This window comes from Oncorhynchus nerka, linkage group LG10 (assembly GCF_034236695.1).
Source record: "Oncorhynchus nerka isolate Pitt River linkage group LG10, Oner_Uvic_2.0, whole genome shotgun sequence".
Taxonomy (NCBI): domain Eukaryota; kingdom Metazoa; phylum Chordata; class Actinopteri; order Salmoniformes; family Salmonidae; genus Oncorhynchus; species Oncorhynchus nerka.
In genome coordinates, this window is record NC_088405.1 from 53,237,499 (window position 1) to 53,264,255 (window position 26,757).

Here is a 26,757-nt window from a genome sequence, read left to right on the forward strand (position 1 = left end):
TGTGTCCTGGTGGTCACACATCCCACCCCGCAGTCACTCTGCATTCACACAGCTAGTTCCTAGCTGACTAGACGCTCTCCCTAACCTCCACGGACTTACAGCCGTAAATGTTTTAATAGTGCAGGCCTATAGTTGTACATGCTACATGTCACAGGCGGCTGGTGGCACCTTCATTGGGGAGGACGGGCTCAACGGAATGGCTGGAATGGAATAAATGGAACGGTATCAAACACATAGTTTCCATGTCGTTATTATGAGCCGTCCTCCCCTCACCAGCATCCTGTGCTACATACTGTGTCTGTCTACATTTGATATTGTTTCTCATTCTCAGTCTCTGTCTCAATTTCTTTGTCATTTTCCTCTCATTGTGTGGAAAAAAAACGAATTCAAACCTGCATGCTTGGTGTGCTTTTTGACTCGTTTTTCCACTTTTCATTAGCTTTATATCACCTGTCTGTTTCATTCTCTCTCCCCGGTTAATTAGTCATGGAGTCGTTACACTAGTTCTTCACGTTTGCCGACTTGAGCAAACGTTCGACTACAGCAAACAGCCCCGATGGCCTTGCATAATGCAGTGGTAGCAAATGCAAAGGGACCATACAGGATATATTGAATAACCACAGCTTCTCCCCTGGTGTCTTATAATCACATTTTGAACTTCACACAGCCCTCCGAGTGGAGCTGTTCTGCTCAAAGGAATATGATGACGTTTCTATTTTAAAAAACCCAAAACATCTCTTTGTCACAGAACCACATTTACTGTAATGCAGTTCAGCATATATAAAAAGTTGTAAAAACGAACCAGATGTAATACTGTAACCAACATTTTCTTTAAAACAAGATTGATTTCAAACAAAATACAGACATGTTTGATCAGTATCCCCACCCACAGCCTCCCACCCTCCTAACCCACCCACACCCACCCGAAGCGCCACCCACCGCCCGCGTATGCCTGACCATGGTCTACCCAGTAAGTGTGGTGAAGGTGCACTTGGCATTACTTAGAGGGTTTCCAATCCATGGAAACAAAAGTTTTTGGGGGGATAAGCCCTGCCTGATGTATAGTATACAGTATGTCTACCAGTGAAAGTGCTGTAACTATGTGTACACATACTGTTACTGTATGTCTGCCTATGTGTCTAGGAGAGTAGACTGGCTTTCACTGTAGTCTATTGGTCAATACGCTAAGTAAGTATGGAAAGGAACAACATTGATTAGTAACATTCCGTCAATAGAAATGAACGTGTTATGCCAGAGTAAGTGGGAGAGCGGAAAGAGAACATGGAACTGCCACAGACAGAAGTCAGTCAAAGGTTCATTAGTTGGTTACGGTGTGAGAAACAGACAGGGTCAGTTCTGTTAGAGATTCCCATCCGAGAAACAGACAGGATCTGTTCTGTTAGAGACTCCCATCTGAGAAACAGACAGGATCTGTTCTGTTAGAGATTCCCATCTGAATCTACATGAAAGACCATACAGTACACAAGGGGTATGAGCTGACAGTGATAGGCTAGACATGGGACAATGTGTAGTAGTATACATGTAGCTAACAACATGGCTAATGACCTCCTCCACTCTAAAAGGTAACTATTTACAGAATTCCTATTCATCCAAACATACCACTTACTATATATAAATATTAAAATATACCGATATACACTACCGATATACACAATTTATTAGGTACACCCATCTACTACCAGGTCGGACCCCCCTTTGCCTCCAGAACCAACCGAATTCTTCGGGAATTGACACGTTTCTCAATAGGTATCAAGGGACCTAACGTGCGCCAGGAAAACATTCCCCACACAATTACACCACCAGCCTATACCGCTGACACCAGGCAGGATGGGGCCATATAATATACAATATAAAGGTAATGCCGCATACGCCAAACCCTGACTCTGCTTGGTCCGACGAATCCCAGTTCCTGTTGCGTCATGCCGATGGCAATCTTTTTCCACTCCTCAATTGGCCTGTGTTGGTGATCACGTGCCCACTGGAGCCTCTTCTTCTTGTTTTAAGCTGATAGGACTGGAACCAGGTGTGGTCATCTGTTGCAATAGCCCATCCGCGACAAGGACCGACGAGTTGTGCGTTCCGAGATGCCGTTCTACAAACCACTTGTTGCACTGCGCCTATATTTGCCTGTTTGTGGCCTGCATGTAAGCTTGCACAATTCTTGTCATTCTCCTTCGACCTCTCATCACCAAGCCATTTTCCCCACAGGACTGGCGATGACTGGATGTGTTTTGTTTTTCTTACCATTCTCTGGAAAACTCTAGAAAATGCCGTGCGTGAAAAGCCCAGGAGGCCGGTCGTTTCTGAGATACTGGAACCTGCTCGCCTGGCACCAACGATCATACCACGCTCAGTCACTTAGGTCACCCGTTTTGCCCCTTCTAACGTTCAATCGAACACTAACTGAATGCCTTGATGCCTGTCTGCCTGCTTTATATAGCAAGCCACGTTACTCACTGTCTGTAGGAGCGAATCATTTTCGTGAAACGGGGTGGTGTACCTAACAAACTGGCCACTAAGTGTATATACAAATTATGGAAAATGTCATTTGTATTTCTGGCGAAAAAAAATGGAGGAGCCATTATATCTTGACAACATTAATTTGACCCATGTAAACACATTCTGCCTGCCAAATTGAAGGAATATACATCCGTGGAACTTTGTGCTTAGCAGGTAGGTCGATGCTTTAGGAGGGTCCACATGATTTTTGTATGGTCTACAGTAGGGTTGCTGAACTGTCGGCCGTAGTTGGCCCGCAGGTGGTTTCTGAGCAAACATTATTATTCTCTTTTTATATATATATATATATATATATAAATATATATTTATATAAAATAAAAAAATAAAAACATTTGATGGACATAAAATTCTGTAAAAACACCAGGAAATCAGCTCCAAGTGATTTTAATTTTGGAAATCTGTTCCCAAGTATTCCCACACATAATAGAGAGACGTGATCATATACAAATGTAAGCAACGTTTGAAATGATTGCTTTAGTCCAATATTATATCTGTTGGGGCTTCTTTCAATCAATTTGCAGTCTACAAATGATTTGTAATTATGTTCCAACCCCCGCAACCATCCACTCAATCATTTTTTCCCCTGCGGCAGAATCTAGTTGATGATGCCTGGTCTACAGAATGTGTTTTTTTCCAGATCACTTTGTCATGCAACATCTCCAGAATGTTAACCACGATGTTAACCACAATGGCAAGGTACAATCCAGAAACATTTGGGTTGACGCAAAACACACATAAGGAGAAAGAGGGACAGAACATTTTTGATGAAGCAACACACATACAGTAGAAAGAGAGATGAAACAGACAGGAGAGACAGAAGAAAGACATATGCATGGGGGCTGATGTGCAGTGAAAGATGTGGTCACTCGATGCGTCGAGAGCTACCGCTCCAGTGTCTCCCCGGTCCCCTGTCCCTGGTCGCCCCATACCAGTTCTGTCTGTCGCACCTCAAAGGACATCTCATCCTCAGCCCCTTCCTCAAACTCCTCTCCCCCTTCGTCCTCCTCACCAATGTGGCAGCTCTACAACACAAAGAAAATGAAAAAAACGAAAAAAACATTACATACTGTAAACAAAACAACAACACATTAATATACAAATAACCATAACACGCTAAAATGTAACCTCCTAAAATGTCATTCAAACAAAGATAACTCACCTTTGCCATAATATCAGCGTATGCCATATATAGGTAATCTGTATCAAGTTTACTGTAACAAACAGAAGGACCAGAGGTTTAGGCAACATATCAAAAGTGGAGATGTGTTGAATTCAATCCAAAAGCTGCTCAACTAAAATACTCGAGGGAGAAAAGGAGTCCCACCTCTTTTCTGTGAGAGCAGTACGGCTGAAATGCAAAATGAGCTGGTGAAGGGGGTCTGGCTTGGTCTCCGTCTCTTCCTCCTCCTCTCCTTCCTGCTCCATGGCTTTCTGTGTTAGAGAAAGAAATGTGGGAGTAAAACTATAGGAGGAAACTCTCAGATCCTGAAATCCTCAAAAGGTCAGTCAAGCATGCGGCGGCAGAGCTTACAGACAAGTCGTCTATCATTCTATCCTCAAAGGAGTAGCCCTCAGTATGGATCCAGTTGCGTTTGTACCCTTCCAAGAACATATTGGAAGCTCTATGCCTGTGAGTCAGACAGAAACAAAATGTTAGTATCTGTATTTTACTGGGTGTTATTAAATATACAGTGGCACCAAAAGTTTAAAAAGTGTTGATAATGGACAGAATGCGGTCGGGCCATCGCATAATTGGCATATATATTACTCCTACAGAATTTCCACGTGGGCGAGGATGTTGGAAATTTGACCAAAGCCCATTGGATGATAACTTCTTTTTAACTAGGAAAGAAAAATGTATAACCAACTTTTTCCGACATAACATAGGTACAGCAGATCCCCTTATTGTATGGAACACTTTTAAGATTTACATTTGGAGGCCATGCAATTCAGTGCCCATCTCTAAAGCAAAAGCAATTTAGGTCGAAAGAGTCCATAGGATAATGGAAGGACTAACAGTACAGATAAACCATAAAAAAATGGTACGATAGAGGCTCAGAATAGGTTATAGAGGGAAAACAAAAAGAAATGGAGGAATTTATTCAAGAAAGATCAAGTGAATATACACTACCGTTCAAAGGTTTGGGGTCACATAGAAATGTCCTTGTTTTTGAAAGAAAAGCTCATATTTTGTCCATTAAAATAACATCAAATTGATCAGAAATACAGTGTAGACATGGTAAATGACTATTGTAGCTAGAAACATCTAATTTGTAATGGAATATCTACATAAGCGTACAGAGGCCCATTATCAGCAACCATCACTCCTGTGTTCCAATGTCACGTTGTGTTAGCTAATCCAAGTTTATCATTTTAAAAAGGCTAATTGATCATTAGAAAACCCTTTTGCAATTATGTTAGCACAGCTGAAAACTGTTGTGCTAATTAAAGAAGCAATAAAACTGGCCTTCTTTAGACTAGTTGAGGATCTGGAGCATCAGCATTTGTGGGTTCGATTACAGGCTCAAAATGGCCAGAAACAAAGTACTTTCTTCTGAAACTCGTCAGTCTATTCTTGTTCTGAGAAATGAAGGCTATTCCATGTGAGAAATTACCAAGAAACTGAAGATATTGTACAATGCTGTGACCTACTCCCTTCACAGAACAGAGCAAACTGGATCTAACCAGACTAGAAAGAGGAATGGGAGGCCCCGGTGCACAACTGATCAAGAAGACATGTACATTTGAGTGTCTAGTTTGAGAAACAGACGCCTCACAAGTCCCCAATTGGCAGCTTCATTAAATAGTATCCACAAAACACTAGTCTCAACGTCAACAGTCAAGAGGCGACTCCAGGATGCTGGCCTTCTAGGCAGAGGTATACCAAGCCTTTTTTGATATAATCAGAGGACCGTTATAGTATCGGACGGTCTGCTTTCATTATTACTGAAACAGGATCCAAGTGGTACATATAAAGATATAGTCCATAAAAAAAATTGGAGGCCTCTTACACTACAGTGTTGTGATGCAAAAATGAGAGTAAAATGCTTAGCGCATAGAATTAAAAAGGTATTGTTGGATATTATTAATCCAAATCAGACAGGTTTTTTACATGGACGATACATTGGAGATAATATAAGACAAGCACTGGAAACAATAGAACACTATGAAACATCTGGGAAACAAGGCCTGGTATTCATAGCAGACTTTGAAAAGGCTTTTGATAAATGCCTGGAATATTTCAATTTTGGAGAATCTCTTATAAAATGGGTTAGTTAAGTATAGTAACCCAGGTGTAAAATAGTAAAATAATGTCTACTTCTCAGAAAGTTTTAAACTGTCAAGAGGAGTAAAACAAGGTTGTCCACTATCGGCATATCTATTTATTATTGCCATCGAAATTTTAGCTGTTAAAATCAGATCCAACAAAAATATTAAGGGGTTAGAAATCCAGGGCTTAAAAACAAAAGGTGTCATTGTACACTGATGATTCATGTTCTTTAAATCCACAATTTGGATACCTCCACAGCCTCATAGAGGATCTAGGTACTTTTTCTAACCTCTCTGGATTAAAACCAAATTATGATAAATATTACGCATTGGATCACTAAAAAATAAAACTTTTACATTACCGTGTAGTTTACCAATAAAATGGTCTGACGGGGATGTGGACATTCTCGGTATACATATCCCGAAAGAAAGAAATGATCTTACGCCAATAAATGTTAATCAAAAGTTAGCAAAAATAGATAAGATATTGCTAGGCAAGGGCTGATTTCAAGGTTTTACTGCTAACCTACAAAGCATTACATGGGCTTGCTCCTACCTATCTCTCTGATTTGGTTCTGCCGTACATACCTACACGTACGCTACGGTCACAAGACGCAGGCCTCCTAATTGCCCCTAGAATTTCTAAGCAAACAGCTGGAGGTAGGGCTTTCTCCTATAGAGCTCCATTTTTATGGAATGGTCTGCCTACCTATGTAAGAGACGCAAACTCGGTCTCAACCTTTAAGTCTTTACTGAAGACTCATCTCTTCAGTGGGTCATATGATTGAGTATAGTCTGGCCCAGGAGTGGGAAGGTGAACGGAAAGGGTCTGGAGCAACGAACCGCCCTTGCTGTCGCTGCCTGGCCGGTTCCCCTCTTTCCACTGGGATTCTCTGCCTCTAACCCTATTACAGGGGCTGAGTCACTGGCTTACTGGGGCTCTTTCATACCGTCCCTAGGAGGGGTGCGTCACTTGAGTGGGTTGAGTCACTGATGTGATCTTCCTGTCTGGGTTGGCGCCCCCCCCTCTTGGGTTGTGCCATGGCGGAGATCTTTGTGGGCTATACTCGGCCTTGTCTCAGGATGGTAAGTTGGTGGTTGAAGATATCCCTCTAGTGGTGTGGGGGCTGTGCTTTGGCAAAGTGGGTGGGGTTATATCCTTCCTGTTTGGCCCTGTCCGGGGGTGTTCTCGGATGGGGCCACAGTGTCCTCTGACCCCTCCTGTCTCAGCCTCCAGTATTTATGCTGCAGTAGTTTATGTGTTGGGGGGCTAGGGTCAGTTTGTGATATCTGGAGTACTTCTCCTGTCCTATTCGGTGTCCTGTGTGAATTTAAGTGTGCTCTCTCTAATTCTCTCTTTCTCTCTCTCGGAGGAGGACCTGAGCCCTAGGACCATGCCTCAGGACTACCTGACATGATGACTCCTTGCTGTCCCCAGTCCACCTGGCCGTGCTGCTGCTCCAGTTTCAACTGTTCTGCCTTATTATTATTGGACCATGCTGGTCATTTATGAACATTTGAACATCTTGGCCATGTTCTGTTATAATCTCCACCCGGCACAGCCAGAAGAGGACTGGCCACCCCACATAGCCTGGTTCCTCTCTAGGTTTCTTCCTAAGTTTTGGCCTTTCTAGGGAGTTTTTCCTAGCCACCGTGCTTCTACAGCTGCATTGCTTGCTGTTTGGGGTTTTAGGCTGGGTTTCTGTACAGCACTTTGAGATATCAGCTGATGTACGATTTGATTTTGATTTGCTACCATGGAAAGGAAAATACCTGTCTATTTGTGGGGGGAAAAAACTCCCTAACTCCTTAGTCATATCACAGTTCACCCATTTGCTTATGTTCTTGCCTACACCTAGTGACCCGTTTTTGTACTTACACGAGCAAAAAATATCAAATTTGATTTGGAATGGCAAGCAAGACAAAATTAAAAGGGCCTATTTATATAATGAATATGAATTCGGAGGGCAGAAATGATTAAATATTAAAGCATTAAAGGCATCAATCATACAAAAGTTATAATTCAATCCAAACTGGTTCTCTAGCAAATTAGTAAGAATGTCGACCCCCATGTTCAAGAATGGCCTTTTTCCCTTTATTCAGATTACAACCTCTCACTTTCGTTTATTTGAAAACGCTAAAAAATATTGTTATTTTTAAAACAAGCCAATAGAAAGTTGGTTGCAATTTCAGTTTAATCAACCAGAAAAAACTGAACAAATAATACAAAAAATATTGTGGTTACTCAAATATAAAAGAACCATTCTTTTTTTATATATAAAAAAAAAAGTATAAACTTTGTAAATTATATCATAAATAGAACTGGTGGAGTTTTGTCACACATGCAACTAACAAAAATATATGTAAATGTTTGCTTTACCCAAAATTACAACCAACTAATTGCAGCATTACCGCAAAAATGGAAGAGGAAAGTGGAAAAAGTAAGGAACTTGGTCTGTCGGCCCTGCAATAAAGACCAAAATGTGTTAAGGAAAATTGTGATAAATTAAAATATGTACCAGTTTAATTTAAGGACCAAAAAATAAAACAGCTGTACCCTATAGATTGCAAAATAGTTGGGAAGAGATTTCGATGTATCGATTCCATGGAACGTGGTTTATGAAACGATACGGAAAACGACACCGGATTCAAAACGTTTTCAATTAAAATTATTATACAAAAATCTTGCAACCAATAGAATATATATATATCCACATATATGGGGGATACAAGCTTCCCAGCTCTGCAGATTTTGCTGCGAAGAGTCAGAGTCATTAGGTAATTTATTTTGGGACTGTCCATATGTAGCTAGTTTTTGGTCACAGGTCCAGGAATGGCTGAAGAATTGCAACATTTACCTGGAGCTAAATCTGCAGATAGCACTACTGGGTGATTTGAAAAGTCATCGTCAATCAATCAATAATACTTTCAGCAAAACATTTTCTTTAACTTACAATCTATAGAAACTATGAAAATAGAAAGGTTCAGAACTTTTGTGAAGCATCACAGCGCAGTTGAAAAATATACGAAAAATAGAAATCCAATATGGATGGTGTTAAGAGATAGATGGGAGGAGTTGAACGGAGCTGAAGGGTGGGACTAAAACAAACTAAATATAACTATTGTAAAATAGATTGTGTACGTAAAATGTATAAGCTAGAAGTAGAAGCCTAAGTGTTGTTGTTCATTAGTTTACTCCAATTAGGGGAGGGGGATGGTAGTGGAAAATATATTTTAAAAAGATGCGTGTGTATATACACACATATATATATAGTTGAAGTTGGAAGTTTACATACACCTTAGCCAAATATATTTAAACTCAGTTTTTCACAATCCCTGACATTTAATCCAAGTAAAAAATCCCTGTTTTAGGTCAGTTAGGATCACCACTTTATTTTAAGAATGTGAAATGTCAGAATAATAGTAGAGAGAATGATTGATTTCAGCTTTTATTTCTTTCATCACATTCTCAGTGGGTCAGAAGTTGACATAAACTCAATTAGTATTTGGTAGCATTGCCTTTAAATTGTTGAACTTGGGTCAAATGTGTTGGGTAGCCTTCCGCAAGCTTCCCACAATAACTTGGGTGAATTTTGGCCCATTCCTCCTGACAGAGCTGGTGTAACTGAGTCAGGTTTGTAGGCTTCCTTGCTCGCACACACTTTTTCAGTTCTGCCCACAAATTTTCTATAGGATTGAGGTCAGGGATTTGTGATGGCCACTCCAATATCTTGACTTTGTTGTCCTTAATTTTACCACAAGTTTGGAAGTATGCTTGGGGTCATTATCCATTTGGAAGACCCATTTGTGACCAAGCTTTAACTTCCTGACTGATGCCTTGAGATGTTGCTTCAATATATCCACATAATTTTCCTTCCTCGTGACGTCATCTATTTTGTGAAGTGCACCAGTCCCTCCTGCAGCAAAGCACCCCCACAACGTGATGCTGCCACCCCCGTGCTTCACGGTTGGGATGGTGTTCTTTGGCTTGCAAGCCTCCCCCTTTTTCCTCCAAACATAACAATGGTCATTATGGCCAAACAGTTCTATTTTTGTTTCATCAGACGGGAGGACATTTCTCCAAAAATAATGATCTTTGTCCCCATGTGAAGTTGCAAACCGTAGTCTGGCTTTTTTATGGCGGTTTTGGAGCAGTGGCTTCTTCCTTGCTAAGCGGCCTTTCAGGTTATGTCGATATAGGACTCATTTTACTGTGGATATAGATACTTTTGTACCTGTTTCCTCCAGCATCTTCACAAGGTCCTTTGCTGTTCTTCTGGGATTGATTTGCACTTTTCGCACCAAAGTACGTTCATATCTAGGAGACAGAATGCGTCTTCTTCCTGAGCGGTATGACGGCTGCGTGGTCCCATGGTGTTTATACTTGCGTACTATTGTTTGTACAGATGAAGGAGCTACCTTCAGGAGTTTGGAAATTGCTCGCAAGGATGAACCAGACTTTTTTTCTGAGGTTTTGGCTGATTTCTTTTGATTTTCCAATTATGTCTAGCAAAGAGGCACTGAGTTTGAAGATTGGATGTATTTCAAGACCTCAGGTACACCTCCAATTGACTCAAATTATGTCAATTTGCCTATCAGAAGCTTCTAAAGCCATGACATAATTTTCTGGAATTTCCCAAGCTGTTTAAAGGCACAGTCAACTTAGTGTACTTGAAATTGTGATACAGTGAATTATAAGTGAAATAATCTGTCTGTTAACAATTGTTGGAAAAATGACTTGTGTCATGCACAAAGTAGATGTCCTAACCGACTTGCCAAAAATATAGTTTGTTAACAAGAAATTTGCGGAGTGGTTGAAAAACAAGTTTTAATGACTCCAACAAGTGTATGTAAACTTCAACTGTGTATAAAGTTTACATACATATAGGTTGGAGTCGTTAAAAGTGCCAAGTTGTCATTTATAACTGCGACCTGGCCAAGATGAAGTAAAGCAGTGCGGCACAAACCACAACACAGAGTTACACATGGAATAAACAAACATATAGTCAATAACACAATATGAAAAAAAGTATATATATACAGTGTGTGCAAATGAAGTAAGATAAGGGAGGTAAGGCAATAAATAGGCCATAGTGGCAAAATAATTATAATTCAGCAATTAAACACTGGAGTGATAGATGTGCAGAAGATGAATGTGCAAGTAGAGATACTTGGGTGCAAAGGAGAGAAAAAAACAGTATGGGGATGAGGTAGTTGGATGGGATATTTATAGATGGGCTGTGTACAGGTGCAGTGATCTGTGAGCTGCTCTGACAGCTGGTGCTTAAAATTAGTGAGGGAGATATGAGTCTCCAGCTTCAACTGTAAATACACACACACACTATATTTTCTACATTGTAGAAAAATAGTGAAGGCATCAAAACTATGAAATAACACATAGAATCATGTAGTAACCAAAAAAGTGTTAAAACAAATCAAAATATATTTTAGATTCTTCAAAGTAGCCACCCTTTGCTTTAGATGACAGCATTGCACACACTTGGCATTCTCTCAACATATAGGCTCTTAAAGTTCATATGTGTTCTTAATACGTTCTTAATGTTTTGTACATTGTGTATATGTGTGTATATGTGTTTGAATAGAAGGCTGTAGTAGTCTCTCTGACCTGGGTAGGTTGTAGAGTGGCGTCATCCTAAAGCAGGCTACTACAGCCTTGCGTCTCTGCTTGGACAGCAGTTTGTGCCACACCATCTTCTTGGATTTGAAAGGGTGCTCCGTCTAAGTGAGAGAAGAAAGAACTGAGAGAAACGGCACCACTGACATCATGCCATGTGTGTCAAGTAGGATTATAGGGACGCTGTAGGATCATATTGATAATGTAGGATTATATTGACGCTGTGGGATTATATTGACGCTGTGGGATTATATTGACGCTGTGGGATTATATTGACGCTGTGGGATTATATTGACGCTGTGGGATTATATTGACGCTGTAGGTTTGAACATGGGTGTATTACTCAACTCACCACTTCAATGTGATAGAGCACAGCTGACACCTCCTGCACCCTCTTCACCACCTTATCTGGAGCGTCAGCATCTTCAGCCTTCCCTGCCATCTCCTTATATAGGGACATCTGCCAGCGCATGGACGGGTTCTCTACCTGGACACAACACACACACACACTGCAGCTGGGGCAACACACACTGCAGCTGGAGGAACAACATGTATCACTTTCCTGTACCTACCCACTCCATCTTACCTTGCCTTGAAGATGCAGGTTGTTTTGCAAGAACTCCCTTACTTCCTCATCAGTGTCCCTCTGGAAGAAAATGTTTTGATCTTTATTTTGGGAACAATTTCTTTGTCTAGATATACAGCCCTATGGTCCGGCACATAAGACTAGTCTACATGGTTACTATGGCAGAGTTATTCAAGACAGCCGAGGGAGGGCACACTACCAACGAGTATCGGATCTTGGCCAGGTTGATAAGCTCATGATCAGCAGGGGAGCACATGTTGAGGCCGATGGGGAGCATCTTTTTCAGGGCAGCCACAATAAGTGACGTCTGCACCGAGTAACGGTCTCCCCGTCTCTTCTTCTTGGTACGCTCCACGTCTGAGCCACCAGCCTGGAGAACATAAGGAGGGACCAAGGCGTTACGCATGTCTTCCTCATACATACGGTTGGCGCCACAACCACTATGCGGGGGCACTGTACCACGTATCAAGTAACACTGCTTAGCATTGAACCCATGACAGCACTGATTCAATGTCACAACACGCATTATTCCCAACTTGCTACTTGTATTCCAGTGGACATGTGACCATTTCTTTTCATTTGAATGACCTGTTGAGTTAGACAGTGTCCCCCTACCTGTTCACCCGGACAGTAGCTATCACAATGCCAATAATTAACACCCTGTAATATCAAGAGCCATGGACTCCTCTCTGAACCTTTCAGTCTAGGTCACTTCCTTTACATTACCATATCCTTCAGTGTTTGCGGCATGTGGACAACCTACGGATACCCGGAATGAGGGCTACATCTCAGCACCATAATGATCTGAATCTCTGTACTCCTGGCTGGTAAGGGGAGGGGAATGTGAGAATGTAATAGTGTATTGAGAAGGACTGGGGGGGTTGGGGCTGGGGGGGGTTGATGGGGTTGGGGGACGACAACTGAAAGGAATCATTCTAATCTGTAGGACAGGAAATCAGTCAAACTGCACATATAAAAACATGCTTACAACACACACATTACGTCCACATGAAAAACCATCCAGCATTCGATGGAAACACTGGTGAAAAACAACCTTCTACGGTATGTTTCTCAGGTGAGTTTGGCACCAGCAGAACTAGGTGAAGAATGAATACGTTATATGGTGTCGGAGAGTAACAGACGCTCCTGTTGAAAACACACAAAACGATTTGCTGTTAGTAGCATCATGTTGATGGGAACTAGAATCAGACTGAAGGTGTTAGCTACCAACTAGCAAATCACACAAGCAAACCAAAATGTCCGTGGGATACGTTCCGTCGCCCCTGTGCTCTACTCCCGCACTCCTGTGCTGTTTCTGTGAGGGAACATTGTCTGTTGTCTGCCCTCTATGACGTCCTCAGCAAGCTTGTATGTGTGTGTCATACAGCAGGCTGAGGATGGCCAAAGGAGTGAAGATAACAGAGGAGCCCATAGTAATGGCCGCCCCACAGAACAGGAAAGGATGCAAAGCCTATAGAGATCCTATTAAATTAGTATTCTAACTGCTACTTCTATGGCAACGTTCGTACGATCAGAGAACGTGTCGTAGATAAATGCACTGAAGGACTAAGGGAATCTGCAGTGGTGAAAAGTGAGAGCAATGTGTTACAGTGAACTGCTCTACGTAGATGCAGCTCAGAGTACGCCCTTCATGACGAAAAAAGTGCATCTAGCTTTTCCCCGTTACGTTTCCCTGTGAGTGTGTGTGTGAGTGGTAGGAGTGTTTCAAAGCCACTGATAAGTCCAGGCAGATTCAACCGCTTCTCCAAACCAGTACTTCAATGCAAGGAGTGTGTTACGAATAAGGCTCGTTTAGAGGAAGGTGGGTGCGATGGTTTTAGGGGAGATTTTAGAAGACAGGTTTGATTAAAATAGAACGAGGTGAGGTAAAGTCACATCAGGCATATTCTACATAGGGTAGTATAGAGCTTGTCCCAGAGACCTGCTTCAGTCCTGTTAAATATAGTGTCAGGTCAGGGTTAAAGTGGGACAGGTGGGTGGGTGGAGACTGACTGGGAGACATGAAGAAGCTAAGCCATGGTCTGACACAGTTAAAGGGAGTGAGTGCTGAGCGCTGAGAGGGGGGCTAACATCCCCTTGCGGAGTGAGCTTGATCACAAACGCTATAGACCAACCAACCTTCAACAGAAAAGTAAAGACATGACAGGATGACTCCAACCCAACTACAATCAACTAAGTGCAAACTCATTGGCAGGATGATGGCACTCTGCTCCCACTGCTGCTTTGGGCAGGCCTAGTGCGGAGCCTAGTGCCATGAGCCCGACTCTAAGGCAGAGTACTTTCATCAAGCTCCTCCAGACTCCCCCCGTCACACACTGGCAGGACTGAGGGTGGCCCACGATGGCCCGGCCCTTCGTCCAATAGTGTTGTATCAGTATGCTGCTTTTCTCTGGCCTTTTCTACTGTGCCTGTCACACACATTCGCTCACACAAGTGTGTTTATGAATGTAATTCTATGCAGATGACCAGTAAACGTTTTTATGAGAGATGAAGAGCTGGACGTTTAGCTGAGTGTATGTCACCGTCTAGATATGTGAACACAAGCCAGTCCCCAGTGTTGTCGACAGCGTAACTGGATCTAAAGCATATCAGTGACGCATGTAAGTCAATTCAGACCAACTGTTTTCTATTTCTGTGCATCATCGTGCCGATATAAACGTGAAATGCTGGACCCAGTTTCGTCCCATTGGTGTTGCGGTAGAGTGCGAAACACGTAGCTAGTTCCCGAGTGGACATGCAACACCTGTCTCTATATACAAAGTATTTGGCCGCTAGCTGTGTGTGGGTGTTGTATTGGAACACGCTAGAAGTGTGGTTGTGGTGTCCCGGTGTGCCAGTGTGTCGGAGGGGTTGATGAAAAGCCCCTCAAAAGTGAGGTGCCATGCGGTCAGCACAGCGGTCGTGCAGAAACAAAATTCTAACCTCTGAGTCGCTGCCCTGGAAACCCAGCATCAACACAGAAGAAGAGGACAAGGGTCAAAGAGAGAACACTTAACACACCTGCTATCGCTACAATACTCGACCTCTCTACTGGCATATACACGGACTAATCTTATAGATTAGGATCGTATGCTTCTCTTAGTCCTCAAACGGAGAGAGAGAGAGAGAGAGAGAGAGAGGCCAAGGCCGGCATGAAAAACATGGCTGAAAAGTTGCCAAAATGATCTAGCAAAAAAACAAACATTTTTTTTTAAAGGTTTCTAATATACAATACCTGCTGAAGATTTTGTAGGGAAAAGACTTGAAAGAAGAGCCTTTTCTGTAGGGTTATTGTCAGTGATAATATCTGCATAGCACAATGTTGTATCAAGTACACAGTTTTGAAAAATATACAGCCGATGTGTATAGGTAAATTAAACACTATATGGTTTGCTCCAATAGGCTAGGAGAAGATCAAAAAATGAATTGACAATTAAGTACGTCAGACATCTTTTTTTTTTTTTGCTGTTGAAACATTTGAAAGCAAATGATGCAGGACGTGAAATGAAACGCGCGGCTCCATGACCTCATTTATGATCGACGTTTCAGAAATCCATAGTCTCCCCCAAATCCGCTGGCATCAGTCTAACGTGTCACAACAGTTCAACGCTGAAGGTAACTGAACGGCTCTTTAACCCCAGATGGTCTCACCTTGCTCATCTTGCTCTTGCTGTCAGCAGTGAGGAAAGACATGTTATTAATCTCATTCATCACCACAAAGTTCTGCTCCTCTCGCTTGAAGTTCTACAGAGACACAAGAAAGAGAAAGAAAAGGAATAACAATAACAATAATAGTAGATTGGGTTTATATAGCACCAACTGAGGTACTCAAAGAGCTTTACACAGTAAGGGGGAAACTCACCTCATCCACCACCAATGTGTGGCACTCACCTGGGTGACACATGGCAACCATTTTGTGCCAGAACGCTCACCACACATCAGCTAGCATGGTGGAGCGGTAAGGAGTGATATATGCCAATTAGGAATGATTAGGTGGCCATGATGGAAATGGGGCCAGGTCGGGAATTTAACCAGGACCCCGGGGTAAACGCCCCTACTGTTACGAAAAGTGCCATGGGAGTTTTGAATGACCACAGAGAGTCAGGCCACCCGTTTAACGTCCCATCCGAAAGATGGCACCCTACGCAGGGCAATGTCCCCTTCACTGCCCTGGGGCATTGGGATGTGATCATTTTAAGACCAGAGAGAAGTGTGTCCCCTACTGGCCCTCCAACACCACTTCCAGCAGCATCTGGTCCCCCATCGAGGAACCGATCAGGACCAACCCTGCTTAGCTTCAGAGGCAAACTGGCAGTGGGATGCAGGGTGGTATGCTGCTGGTGATATGACAGAGAAAGTGGTCACCTTTCAACCATTTACTCACATGAGATTTGGACCAGAAGATGAAGACCTCTCCAACCATTCTGAAGAGCTCCTCTGCATCTGGGTCAGGGCATGTCAACCACCTCGCCCTGGAAATGGAGGACATCTCTTTAAGGTTTTAGTCACCAAGAGACCACCAACACCACAACACACATGTAGGCAAAGACAACTGGCAAGTGGAATGGTGTCACGACTTCTGCCGAAGTCGATGCCTCTCCTTGTTCGGTCGGTGCTCGGCGGTCGATGTTACCGGTCTTCTAGCCATCATTGATCCATTTTTCATTCTCCATTGGTTTTGTCTAGTCTTCCTACACACCTGGTTCCAATCCCATTAATTACATGTTGTGTATTTAACCCTCTGTTTCCCCTCATGTCCTTGTCAGAGATTGTTTGTTTTTTATGCTTGTGTATTTTGGATTGGTGCGCGACGGGTTCTTGTGCCCACTTTGATTTATTATTGTACTTTGGCTTTGACTTCCCTGACACCTACACACACGGCATTACAAATGGCTTCTGGCATGGAATGTTAGCATACAGTAGAATACTGGATATGAAAGGGTGTACATTTCTAAAGAAAAAAACATGACTGGCCACTGGTTTGCCTGTGTGCTGTACCTGTTATTGTCCACATAGCGGATGAGGAGAGGGTAGAGGGCGTACAGGTCCCTGCAGAGCACAGCAAACTCATCCCTGATGGTGCCCTCCTCCTCGTCCCCCTCGGCCTTCCCCTCCATACGCAGGTGGTCCTCCTCGGCCACCACCTTCCCTGTCCTCTTCTTCAGCTTCTCCATGGTGGGGATGAAATGGGACTTGAGCATCTCTGGCCTGGCCCTGCTCACAATAGGCTGGGAAAAGACTAGGGATAGAAGAGGAGTGGCCATGGTGAGATGGCAAGAAAACACACACAGACAGGCATAGTACACACACAGCATTGTGGCAACCTCACCAGCCAGCCTCTTCATCCAGGATGCCTCGTCAATGCCCAGGTTGTTGACCACGATCTTCATGATGCTGCCCAGCAGCTGGTTGAGCTGGTCAGAGGTGACGTCGGTGCAGATCTGGCCCTCCAGCTCAGGGAAGTTCTCTAATCCTCTCTCCCACCAGCGGGGCAGGTAGTTACACAGCATGGGCAGAGTGATCTCGATCACATGGGGCATCTCAGTGTAACGGGCACCTGACTCTGCCAAGTCCCCGATCTCTTTCAGCAGAACGTCTAGCTCTGGTATGTCCTGGCATAACTCCTGGACCTCGTTGGGCAGACCCAAGACTATGGACATGGACAGAGACAGAGCGAGAGAGACAGAGAGAGAGATGGGAGGTTAGAAGAGAGAGTGTTGAGGAACTCAAAAGTCAGGGGTTGGACAGAGAACACGTCACAGGAGCAGATGGACACTCACTGGCTCTTTCTCTGGGGCTCTTGGTGGTGTAAACCGAGAAGGCATTGTACTCATTGAGATGGGGCTCGAGGTAGGCCACAGGCATAGCAGCCGCCAGATGGGCCAGACACTCCCCCAGGGCTGGCCTCTGCCTGGAGGAGGGATGTCATGGCCAGTCAAACTCACAGATGATCAGGTTTGTATTGCTGTACTGTTAACACAGAGAAACAGAGCCTGATCCAGACTCACCTCTCCACATGAGGGTTCTTGACACTGCCCAGGGAGTAGATGGCGCACATGATGCGGTAACACGACATCTGGAGATCATCCACTGACCACCACGAACACACATAAAAAAACGAAAATGTTTTTTTTTTTTTTTTTATCAACAAGACACCTTTTCAAAGTTTTGAGAGTAAGTCAACTGGAATGCTGTGTCATCACATGAATGCTGTGTCATGAATGCTGTGATGGCATATGACTCACGCATGACATCATCTCCAAACTGGTGCTGAGAGATGTGGTCGAACAGGGAGGTGAGGACTGGGAGCAGAGCAATGGTGGTGTAGTTGATGTTCTGGGACACGCCTTTCACCTGCTGTAGACGGACCATACAGTAGGACAAGACATTTCAGACCAAAAGGCAAAAGTTCTGGAATTGTTCAATTCCTACCTGTTCTCTTGTAGACACTTTGCTCTTACCTGGTTGCCTTTAGACACCTTGCCCAGTTTGAGGTTCTCCACCATCTTCTCGATATCATCAGCTGCACCCTCAAAGAACGACCGGAGCCCTGCCTTCACAATCTCAGGCCCAGACTTCATCACCGTCCTGAGGAATTCAGAGCAGGGAGGGGAAAAGTACGGCTATGAGAAAATCTTGATCCAATACCTTTGTATTCGGATTGTGAAAACATTTCAGACAAGTGCCCGATTACCTTGCATCGAGTGATCGTGCCAGGATGTGAAGACAATTGACAATAGCAGCAGCATCGTTCCCTGAAATAGTGCAGAGGAAAACATAAGGGAAAAGACAACGGCTGACTGGACCAGACAGAACTAAATCATCAGGACAATGCAGATGTCTTACCGAAGAGAGAAACTCTGTGTCTCACCAGAGCAGCCATTTTACAGAAGATACTACGACAGGAGAGAAATCCAACAGAAAAGAGGCGGAAATGCAGAGAAAGGGAATGAATTATGAAAATAAAGTTAAGAGAAAAGGAGAAATTACAGCACAGGTTCAAAAGAGAGACTTGAGAGGATGAATAGAGATAAAAGTGTCTAAAGTCGACTAACTAAAGTGAGGCGTAACAATATCCTTAAGACGATGTGACCGAGAGTTACCTGGCAATCATCTCTTTCTCCTTGTTAGAGGAATGTCCTCCACTACCCAGGACTTTGGCCGGTGTGGACAGGAAGTACAGACAGTGGTTTTTAAAGTACTGGTTGATCAGGGGCAACAAGATCTGAGACAAACACAGTTCATCATCACATATATCGTTATACTTCCTGCAGAAAACATGTAACAGCTGAATCAAATGTCATCTGTCCTCCCCTCGAAAACGGGCCTGTTTCAGAGTGATTCTGCTCTCACCTTGGCAAAGAATTTGATCTCCTGTTCATGAGGCGACTTCTCCACTCTGCCACTGCTCACCACAGCCTCTGGAAAAAACACACAGGGAAAAGATTTTGGAAATGTGAAATGTCAACACTGACATTAACTGAGCACTATTTCATTGGTTATTATCATCCACCCTCCTCCCAGAGTGCACTCTACCAAGATGAGCTATGAACTCTTGGGCGATCTCCATCCACTTCAACAGCTTCTGCAGGAAACCATAGGCAAAGCGCTTCTCGATAGATGAGATGTCTGACTCCATGTCTTTCATTCCTCTAGAGAAAGCATTAAAAAGCATGACTTGTTAATACATAGGCAGTTGCTTCGATGACGTCAATGACTTCTCCTTTTACCTGGTGACTGCAAATCCATTGAGTTGGAGAAATTTGAGGAGCTCGTGAGCCTTCTCCCTGTCTCGTGCCTTCTCCTTCGCTGTCAGGGTGTCATAGGGCACAAGCAAAGGGTGGGCGCCTCCTCCTACACACAGTCAAAACGCACAGAGTTGCCATTAACTTTGCTAAAAGTGAAAGGTGAAAGGTGACCCCCCCCCACCGCAAAACAGAATGACCTCTGACCTTTGGACTGCAGCTCCATCTTCTTTTTTCGACCCCAGGTGTTGTGATAGTTCTCTGCAAGTTGTTCTGCCATTGACTGGGCAAATGAGACATTAAAAGAAGAAAAGAAAACATGGTAAAAAAAAGAACGTGTGAAGCAAATAAGACGGACGGTCCAGACTTCAGCGTCATCATACCTGCAGCTCTCTTGACAGTGCCGTGTGGGAGATTTCAATTGGTTGGGGACTGTAGCCATGGCTGGGGTCATATGTTGCCTGAAATACACATATTTGCATTCGTAACATTCATTAAGACTTTTCATCATCTCTGTCTGATCTGAAAAACGGTTTTTCCATCCCTTTTTTTGATATTCCCACTTCTCTGTACCTGTGCAGTCTGAGAGATCTTCCGGGCTGCCTTCTTCTGCTCAGTCTTGGCTTCATCTCCTTCCCTCGTTTGATCCAGAGTCCACTCCCATGCAATCATGGCCTTCATGGACTCTTTGATGGGCCAACGGTAGATCTCTTTGTCCTATAAAGGGAAGAGATCGTTACAGGCTGAGGGCATCAGTGAGCAGCAACATAAAGACCTTCCGGTGGTTGACAGAAATCACTATGCATTGCGGAAGAAAATGATCAACTGTGCCTCTTACCTTCTCGGAGAATGTTTTGTACGGTCGGAGCATGGGGTGAGTTTTCGAATTTTCATCCAACATCTCTCCATACGTCCAATTATTCTGAATCTGCAGGTGAACAGACATGCAGCAAATTACTTCAGTTGCACAGTACATTGTACTGATACACAGACACTTCAAGTTGATCTTTTTTTCTGACCTTTTCAAAAGCCCACTTGTCATGTGTGTACTCAGCATATCTGTTGATGAAGCCATCCAATCTCTCAGGGATGATAGTACTAGAATACAAAACATCGTAGACTTCAGTACGCCATAGTCATAACTTACTATACAGTAGCTAAAAGCAGAGGATATTGCGTAATATTTATGAAAATATCAACACTGTCCGTTGATACGGTGTCTTATCTATTCAAGCTATAAGGCCCGAGGAGGTGTGATATATGGCCAATATACCACGGCTAAGGGCTGTTCTTACGCAAGACGCAACGCGGAGTGCCTGGACACAGCCCTTAGCTGTGGTATATTGGCCATACATCACAACCCCCCGAAGAGCCTTATCGCTATTATAAACTGGTTACCAACGCAATTAGAGCAGTAAAACAAATGTCTCGTCATACCCGTGGTATACGGTCTAATATATACCATGGCCTTCAGCCAATCAGCATTCAGGGCTCAGTATCATTTGTTTTAGAGTATTCTCCTATTGGTTTACTGCCTTCTCCCATTCCAGGGTCTTACTTTGTGGTCTCCACTGGTTTGGGATCAAAGTTTCCCTCTGCATCCACCAAAGCTTTCTTCTCAGTCTTGGAGGAGTAGCTGGCATCTACATAATCTGGAGGGATGGCCCCAGCAATGGCGCATATGCACGGCATGGCAATTTTGAACAGCTCAGCATCAAATTTCTGAAACCAGAACCAGAGGACATAGCGAAATATTTGTCTATACAACGATATACCATATCAACGTTTTCTTATTGGAGGCAAACATTTCCTAGGTTTCCATGCAGCTGATAGAGCAGTGTAATAGTGTAACCTTGTGGGCCAGGGACTCAAAGATGCCCCAGAAGAGTTTGCGGGTGAGATGCAGCTCCTCCTCTGATGACACTCCAAAGTTGCCCCAGCCGTTGGGCAGGCAATAGTACTTCCAACAACGCTCATAGTGATTGGTCAAAAGCTGCAGCCAACAAAATAACATTATGAAATCAGCTTAATCTGGCATACTAACATCTGGATGATAATTTCATTGACTATCTTGACGTGGCCACCTTCATTTAGTTGTTTTGTTTCTATAAAGTTTTGATTGTCCAATGACAGGTTAAGACATGTCCATACCTTGAGTGGCATTTTGGCATATTCATTGAGAATTGGCACATCAAATACCAGCCTTCTCAACAGGTGTTGTAACATGGATGGCCGCAGATTCCTAGGAAATAAGAGGCAAATAAATAAGCGCATGTAAATAATCTGAATAAATAATAAGAAATAAATAAATGCATCAAGTATGGTTAAACAACTCACTAAAAGTGCACTGTGCAAATAGCTTACGGAAGAGGACATCCCAATGTCCAGGAGACATTAACATTAACTTATAGGGGAAACAAAGACAGAAATTCCACTTACGCAATGCAGAAAGACAGATTGTTAGGTAACGACAGTTCGAAGGTGAACCGTGCCAGGGCAATAAGTCCAACTCACTTGCACAATGCCATGAGACACTCCTCTATGACATCTCTCTGGGCCTTAGTGAAGGCTCGTCCGCGGGACAGCCGGTAGATGGTGTGCAGCATAGAGTCGATCATGATGGCCCGGTGGTCAGTGCCGGCGAACAAAAAGGCACACTTGGTGATGAGGGGCAGCACGGCCAGAGATAGGTAGCGGTTCAGAGCCAGGGCCATCTCTGTGGTGCAGAAAGCCGCCTAGTGGGGAGAGATCCATTTAAACGGTCATATTCTCTGCATTCAAAAGACCACACACTACCTTTTCAATACAAAAGCAAGTGTTCATATGGCGCCTACATCAAAGAGGAGCATAAGAGCAGACAAAGTGAATGCCTTATGTTGTGTATATGAGTAGTGAGAGAGAGAAAGGATGACTCACTGTGTCCAGAGAAGCAGCTGCCCTCATGTCAGGCAGAAAGCCCACCTCCAGCACATGAAGCAGGAAGTCTTGGTTGTCAATACCATACACTCTGTCAAGGAACAGCACCATGGGAGCCTTGTGATCCGGCACAAAACTGGAAGACATCTTGGGTTCAATGACGCTGTTATCTAGACATCACAAAAAGACAGAGGGAAGTTGAAGAGGAGCATAATGTTAGGATTCACATTATTGAACGATTCTGACTAATTACAGATATAAAAATGGAATATATTATGATCAAACTAAACTTAAACCCTCTTTAGTTCCATTTCCTCATCAAGACGTTAAGATTCTCTTTCCTTGAGCCAGCACAAGAGTTCATTGAATCCAAACGGTTTTGCCTCTGACTCACCTTTTCCAAAGTCTGGTATCTGGACAGACAGGCTGATGACTCCCACAAGGTCCTCCATAGGCACCAGGGACCTCAGAATGGCCCTGATCCTCAGAGCCTCGCCCTTCCCAGCCTGGATCAACTGCGGGGCCAAACAAAAAATAGCAACGTCTTAGAATGAACCGCAGCAGCTTGCCAACTCCATTCCATAACCCTTGGCTTCTCTCTTAATGTTTTCCAACGCTCAGTACTCACATGCATCTCTGGAGCGCAGCGTCCCAGCAAGTCAATGAGAGCTGAGTAGAAGGACATGATGGCATTCCCCAGGTGAACCTTGTTCTCCTCATGCTGCTCCTCCCCACCAGGGAACCTACCAGTGAAAAGGAAGAATCAACACGCAGGCCCAAAACTTGTCAAAGGAGAACGTGTTCTCATCTACTACACTAGTAAATACTGTAGATATTCAATCAGTCCCTCAGTGGTTTGGCTCTTACATGCCGGGGAAGCGCCTGTCTTTCTTCACAGTGGGGCCGTCCCTGGCAGGGTCTTCAGAGATCTTGATGGCCTCCTCTATAGCAGCCAGCAGGCCGTTCCCACCCTCTCCTCTCAGAGCCGGGCCAAAACACTCTGGCCGACGGATCAGAAGACGCACCACCACATTGGCATTCTCCTCTACACTCTCTCCTACAGGGGGGCATAGAGCCAAACCACGCTCAGTGATGAAAGGTAAACAGAAAGACATCATCCCAACAGTAGTGTATTCCATTACGAGGTCCGCAAAACACAGACCATTGACGAAGACAGCGAAGCGGAGGAAGTCCAGGTATTTCTCCCCGCCACACGGGTTCCAGCCAATGTCAGGGTAACCCTTAGCCAGGAGCTGGGGACAGCTCTGGAGCCCACAGCCTGCGAGGTACTTCACCACCTGGGAGGAAAAACACAGGACAAAAGAGGCAGAAAGAGAGATGACCAATGTGCTATATGCGGCCCCATCAGAGAAACTGCACGTGTTTGTTGAGGCTGTCCAACCTTCTCCAGGTCTTGTTCCTGTAGAGCCAGAGCCAACTCATTGTTGTCAATGCAGGATGCTGCAGCCACGTCTAGAGGGGTGGAGCCACGCATTCCTGAAAGACATCCATGACATGTTCAGTCCCAACACATAGCAAAACTATTCTGCCTTTAGAGGGATTATGTCAACCTAACCTTATAAGAATACAAATTGGAAGATATCAATGTCCCTCACCAAGGCCAATGCCACTGTTCTGTAACAGGTAGCTGAGGTGGTCGAACATGGAACGTTGGTTCTGGCGACTGATGCGACAGAAGTAGCACAGGAAACGACAGCAGTTGGTGACCATGCGAGGGAATCTGATCTCCTGCGGAGGAACACATGCAAGGGGGAATCCACTGACTACGGTGTAATAACATTTAACACATTCCCATGTTCAGCCAAGCATTGATCCTGTTGTTATGAGCCAAGTAACCACTTTACCTTGGAGTCGCCACCACCCAGCACGTTGACCATCACCTCCATGACAGTCTCGTGCATGCCCAGCGCTCGCATCAGGTTGGGGTGCTGATAAAACACTTTGTTGCTCATGATGTTTCTGACGGAGAGAGAAGGCTCATGTTGACTCTCAGTTCCTCCTCAATCCATCCAGTTCTCTGTATAGTAAATGATTTTACTGGTCTACTGTGTACTACTGACCCGATGCTCTGGATCATGAGTCTCTCCTCCTCGGGGCCCATCTGGACGATGAGCAGCGAGCGGATCTGTCCCAGGCACTCCAGCAGGTCCATGGTATCCTTTATGGAGATGGCGTTGATGGTGTAGGCCTTGGGCAGGGCCCGGATCAGCTCCCCCAGCCCGTCATACTGACGGTGCAGCAGGCTGAACATCAGACGCACCAGCTCAGGGTTCTGGATGAACGACTCCTGGGCCCAGTGGATCATAGTGTGGGAAATGAGCTCCTGGAGGGTGCCTGGAGGAGAGAAAGGGGAGGTTATAAACAAGAGGCATCACTTGATTGATTGATTGATTGTTGAAACCGAATGAAATTATCCCATGACTAGACTGACATTTCAATGTTGTAATGTTGTCTCCAGCTGGAGCAGCCTACTGCTTTTAAAGGTGCAATATGCAGGAATCGCTATGCCATTTGCTGGTTGCTAAAATTCGAATAGCTCGCCAAATGTCAGTTAATGTGACAAAACAAGCACTCAGAGTCTAGAGAATCATTGTAAAACACTGCGAAATATCTTCTCAATAACCATTATTTTATTTTATTTGCAGCTGTTTGAAGCTAGTGTACAAAATCAAAAGTAATAGACGCAAAAACTAAACTTACAGTTGAAGTCGGACGTTTACATACACCTTAGCCAAATACATTTCAACTCAGTTTTTCACAATTCCTGACATTTAATCAAAGTAAAAATTCCCTGTCTCAGGTCAGTTAGGATCACCACCTTATTTTAAGAATGTGAAATGTCAGAATAATAGCAGAGAGAATGATTGATTCAGCTTTTATTTCTTTCATCACATTCCCAGTGGGTCAGAAGTTTACATACTCGCAATTAGAATTGTTGAACTTGGGTGAAATGTTTCGGGTAGCCTTCCACAAGCTTCCCACAATAATTTGGGTGAATTTTGGCCCATTCCTCCTGACAGAGCTGGTGTAACTGAGTCAGGTTTGTAGGCCTCCTTGCTCGCACACACTTTTTCAGTCCTGCCCACACATTTTCTATAGGATTGAGGTCAGGGCTTTGTGATGGCCACTCCAATACCTTGACTTTGTTGTCCTTAAGCCATTTTGCCACAACTTTGGAAGTATGCTTGAGGTCATTGTCCACTTGGAAGACCCATTTGCGACCAAGCATTAACTTCCTGGCTGTTGTCTTGAGATGTTGCATCAATATATCCACATCATTTTCCTTCCTCATTGTGCCATCTGTTTTGTGAAGTGCACCAGTCCCTCCTGCAGCTAAGCACCCCCACAACATGATGCCGCCAACATCGTGCTTCACGATTGGGATGTTGTTCTTTGGCTTGCAAGCCTCCCCCTTCTTCCTCCAAACAAAATGGTCATTATGGCCAAACAGTTCTATTTTTGTTTCATCAGACGAAAGTACAATCTTTGTCCCCATGTGCAGTTGCAAACCGTATTCTAGCTTTTATATGGCGGTTTTGGAGCAGTGGCTTCTTCCTTGCTGAGCGGCCTTTCAGGTTATGTCGATACAGGACTTGTTTTACTGTGGATATAGATACTTGTGTACCTGTTTCCTCCAGCATCTTCACAAGGTCCTTTGCTGTTGTTCTGGGATTGATTTGCACTTTTCGCACCAAAGTATGTTCATCTATAGGAGACAGAACGCGTCTCCATCCTGAGCGTTACGACGGCTGCGTGGTCCCATGGTGTTTATACTTGCGTACTATTGTTTGTACAGATGAACGTAGTACTTTCAGGCATTTGGAAAATGCTCCCATGGATGAACCAGACTTGTGGAGGTCTACAATTTTCCCATGATGTCAAGCAAAGAGGCACTGAGTTTAAAGGTAGGCCTTGAAATACATCCACAGGTACACCTCCAATTGACTCAAATTATGTCTATTAGCCTATCAGATGCTTCTAAAGGCATGACATCATTTTCTGGAACTTTCAAACCTGTTTATTAAAGACACAGTCAACTTAGT

At 43.9% G+C, this 26,757-nt stretch overlaps 1 protein-coding gene across 6 annotated transcripts in view; it reads right to left on the reverse strand.

The window, feature by feature from the left end:
- LOC115135571 (ryanodine receptor 1-like) overlaps positions 1–26,757 on the reverse strand; it is a 73,835-nt gene that overhangs the window by 19,213 nt on the left and 27,865 nt on the right. For 2 of the 6 annotated variants that reach the window (XM_065023559.1, XM_065023555.1), the window contains exons 41-81: positions 24,775–25,048; positions 24,559–24,673; positions 24,310–24,442; positions 24,096–24,190; positions 23,856–23,991; positions 23,561–23,750; positions 23,322–23,436; positions 23,088–23,208; positions 22,694–22,863; positions 22,292–22,512; positions 21,929–22,019; positions 21,630–21,770; positions 21,336–21,499; positions 20,797–20,875; positions 20,616–20,705; positions 20,351–20,494; positions 20,161–20,238; positions 19,985–20,060; positions 19,763–19,886; positions 19,569–19,684; positions 19,386–19,453; positions 19,136–19,257; positions 18,879–18,928; positions 18,727–18,787; positions 18,494–18,620; positions 18,278–18,389; positions 18,041–18,122; positions 17,813–17,943; positions 17,362–17,682; positions 17,031–17,271; positions 16,417–16,504; positions 15,684–15,776; positions 14,976–14,990; positions 12,232–12,402; positions 12,033–12,092; positions 11,799–11,933; positions 11,438–11,550; positions 4,073–4,169; positions 3,866–3,972; positions 3,701–3,752; positions 3,471–3,563 (exon numbers count right to left, since the gene is read on the reverse strand). In XM_065023559.1, coding sequence (XP_064879631.1) covers positions 3,471–3,563; positions 3,701–3,752; positions 3,866–3,972; positions 4,073–4,169; positions 11,438–11,550; positions 11,799–11,933; positions 12,033–12,092; positions 12,232–12,402; positions 14,976–14,990; positions 15,684–15,776; positions 16,417–16,504; positions 17,031–17,271; positions 17,362–17,682; positions 17,813–17,943; positions 18,041–18,122; positions 18,278–18,389; positions 18,494–18,620; positions 18,727–18,787; positions 18,879–18,928; positions 19,136–19,257; positions 19,386–19,453; positions 19,569–19,684; positions 19,763–19,886; positions 19,985–20,060; positions 20,161–20,238; positions 20,351–20,494; positions 20,616–20,705; positions 20,797–20,875; positions 21,336–21,499; positions 21,630–21,770; positions 21,929–22,019; positions 22,292–22,512; positions 22,694–22,863; positions 23,088–23,208; positions 23,322–23,436; positions 23,561–23,750; positions 23,856–23,991; positions 24,096–24,190; positions 24,310–24,442; positions 24,559–24,673; positions 24,775–25,048 — 5,012 coding nt within the window. The remainder of the gene's footprint in view (positions 1–3,470; positions 3,564–3,700; positions 3,753–3,865; positions 3,973–4,072; positions 4,170–11,437; positions 11,551–11,798; positions 11,934–12,032; positions 12,093–12,231; positions 12,403–14,975; positions 14,991–15,683; positions 15,777–16,416; positions 16,505–17,030; positions 17,272–17,361; positions 17,683–17,812; positions 17,944–18,040; positions 18,123–18,277; positions 18,390–18,493; positions 18,621–18,726; positions 18,788–18,878; positions 18,929–19,135; positions 19,258–19,385; positions 19,454–19,568; positions 19,685–19,762; positions 19,887–19,984; positions 20,061–20,160; positions 20,239–20,350; positions 20,495–20,615; positions 20,706–20,796; positions 20,876–21,335; positions 21,500–21,629; positions 21,771–21,928; positions 22,020–22,291; positions 22,513–22,693; positions 22,864–23,087; positions 23,209–23,321; positions 23,437–23,560; positions 23,751–23,855; positions 23,992–24,095; positions 24,191–24,309; positions 24,443–24,558; positions 24,674–24,774; positions 25,049–26,757) is intronic. The other 4 variants (XM_065023560.1, XM_065023557.1, XM_065023558.1 and 1 more) reach the window with 3 other exon arrangements.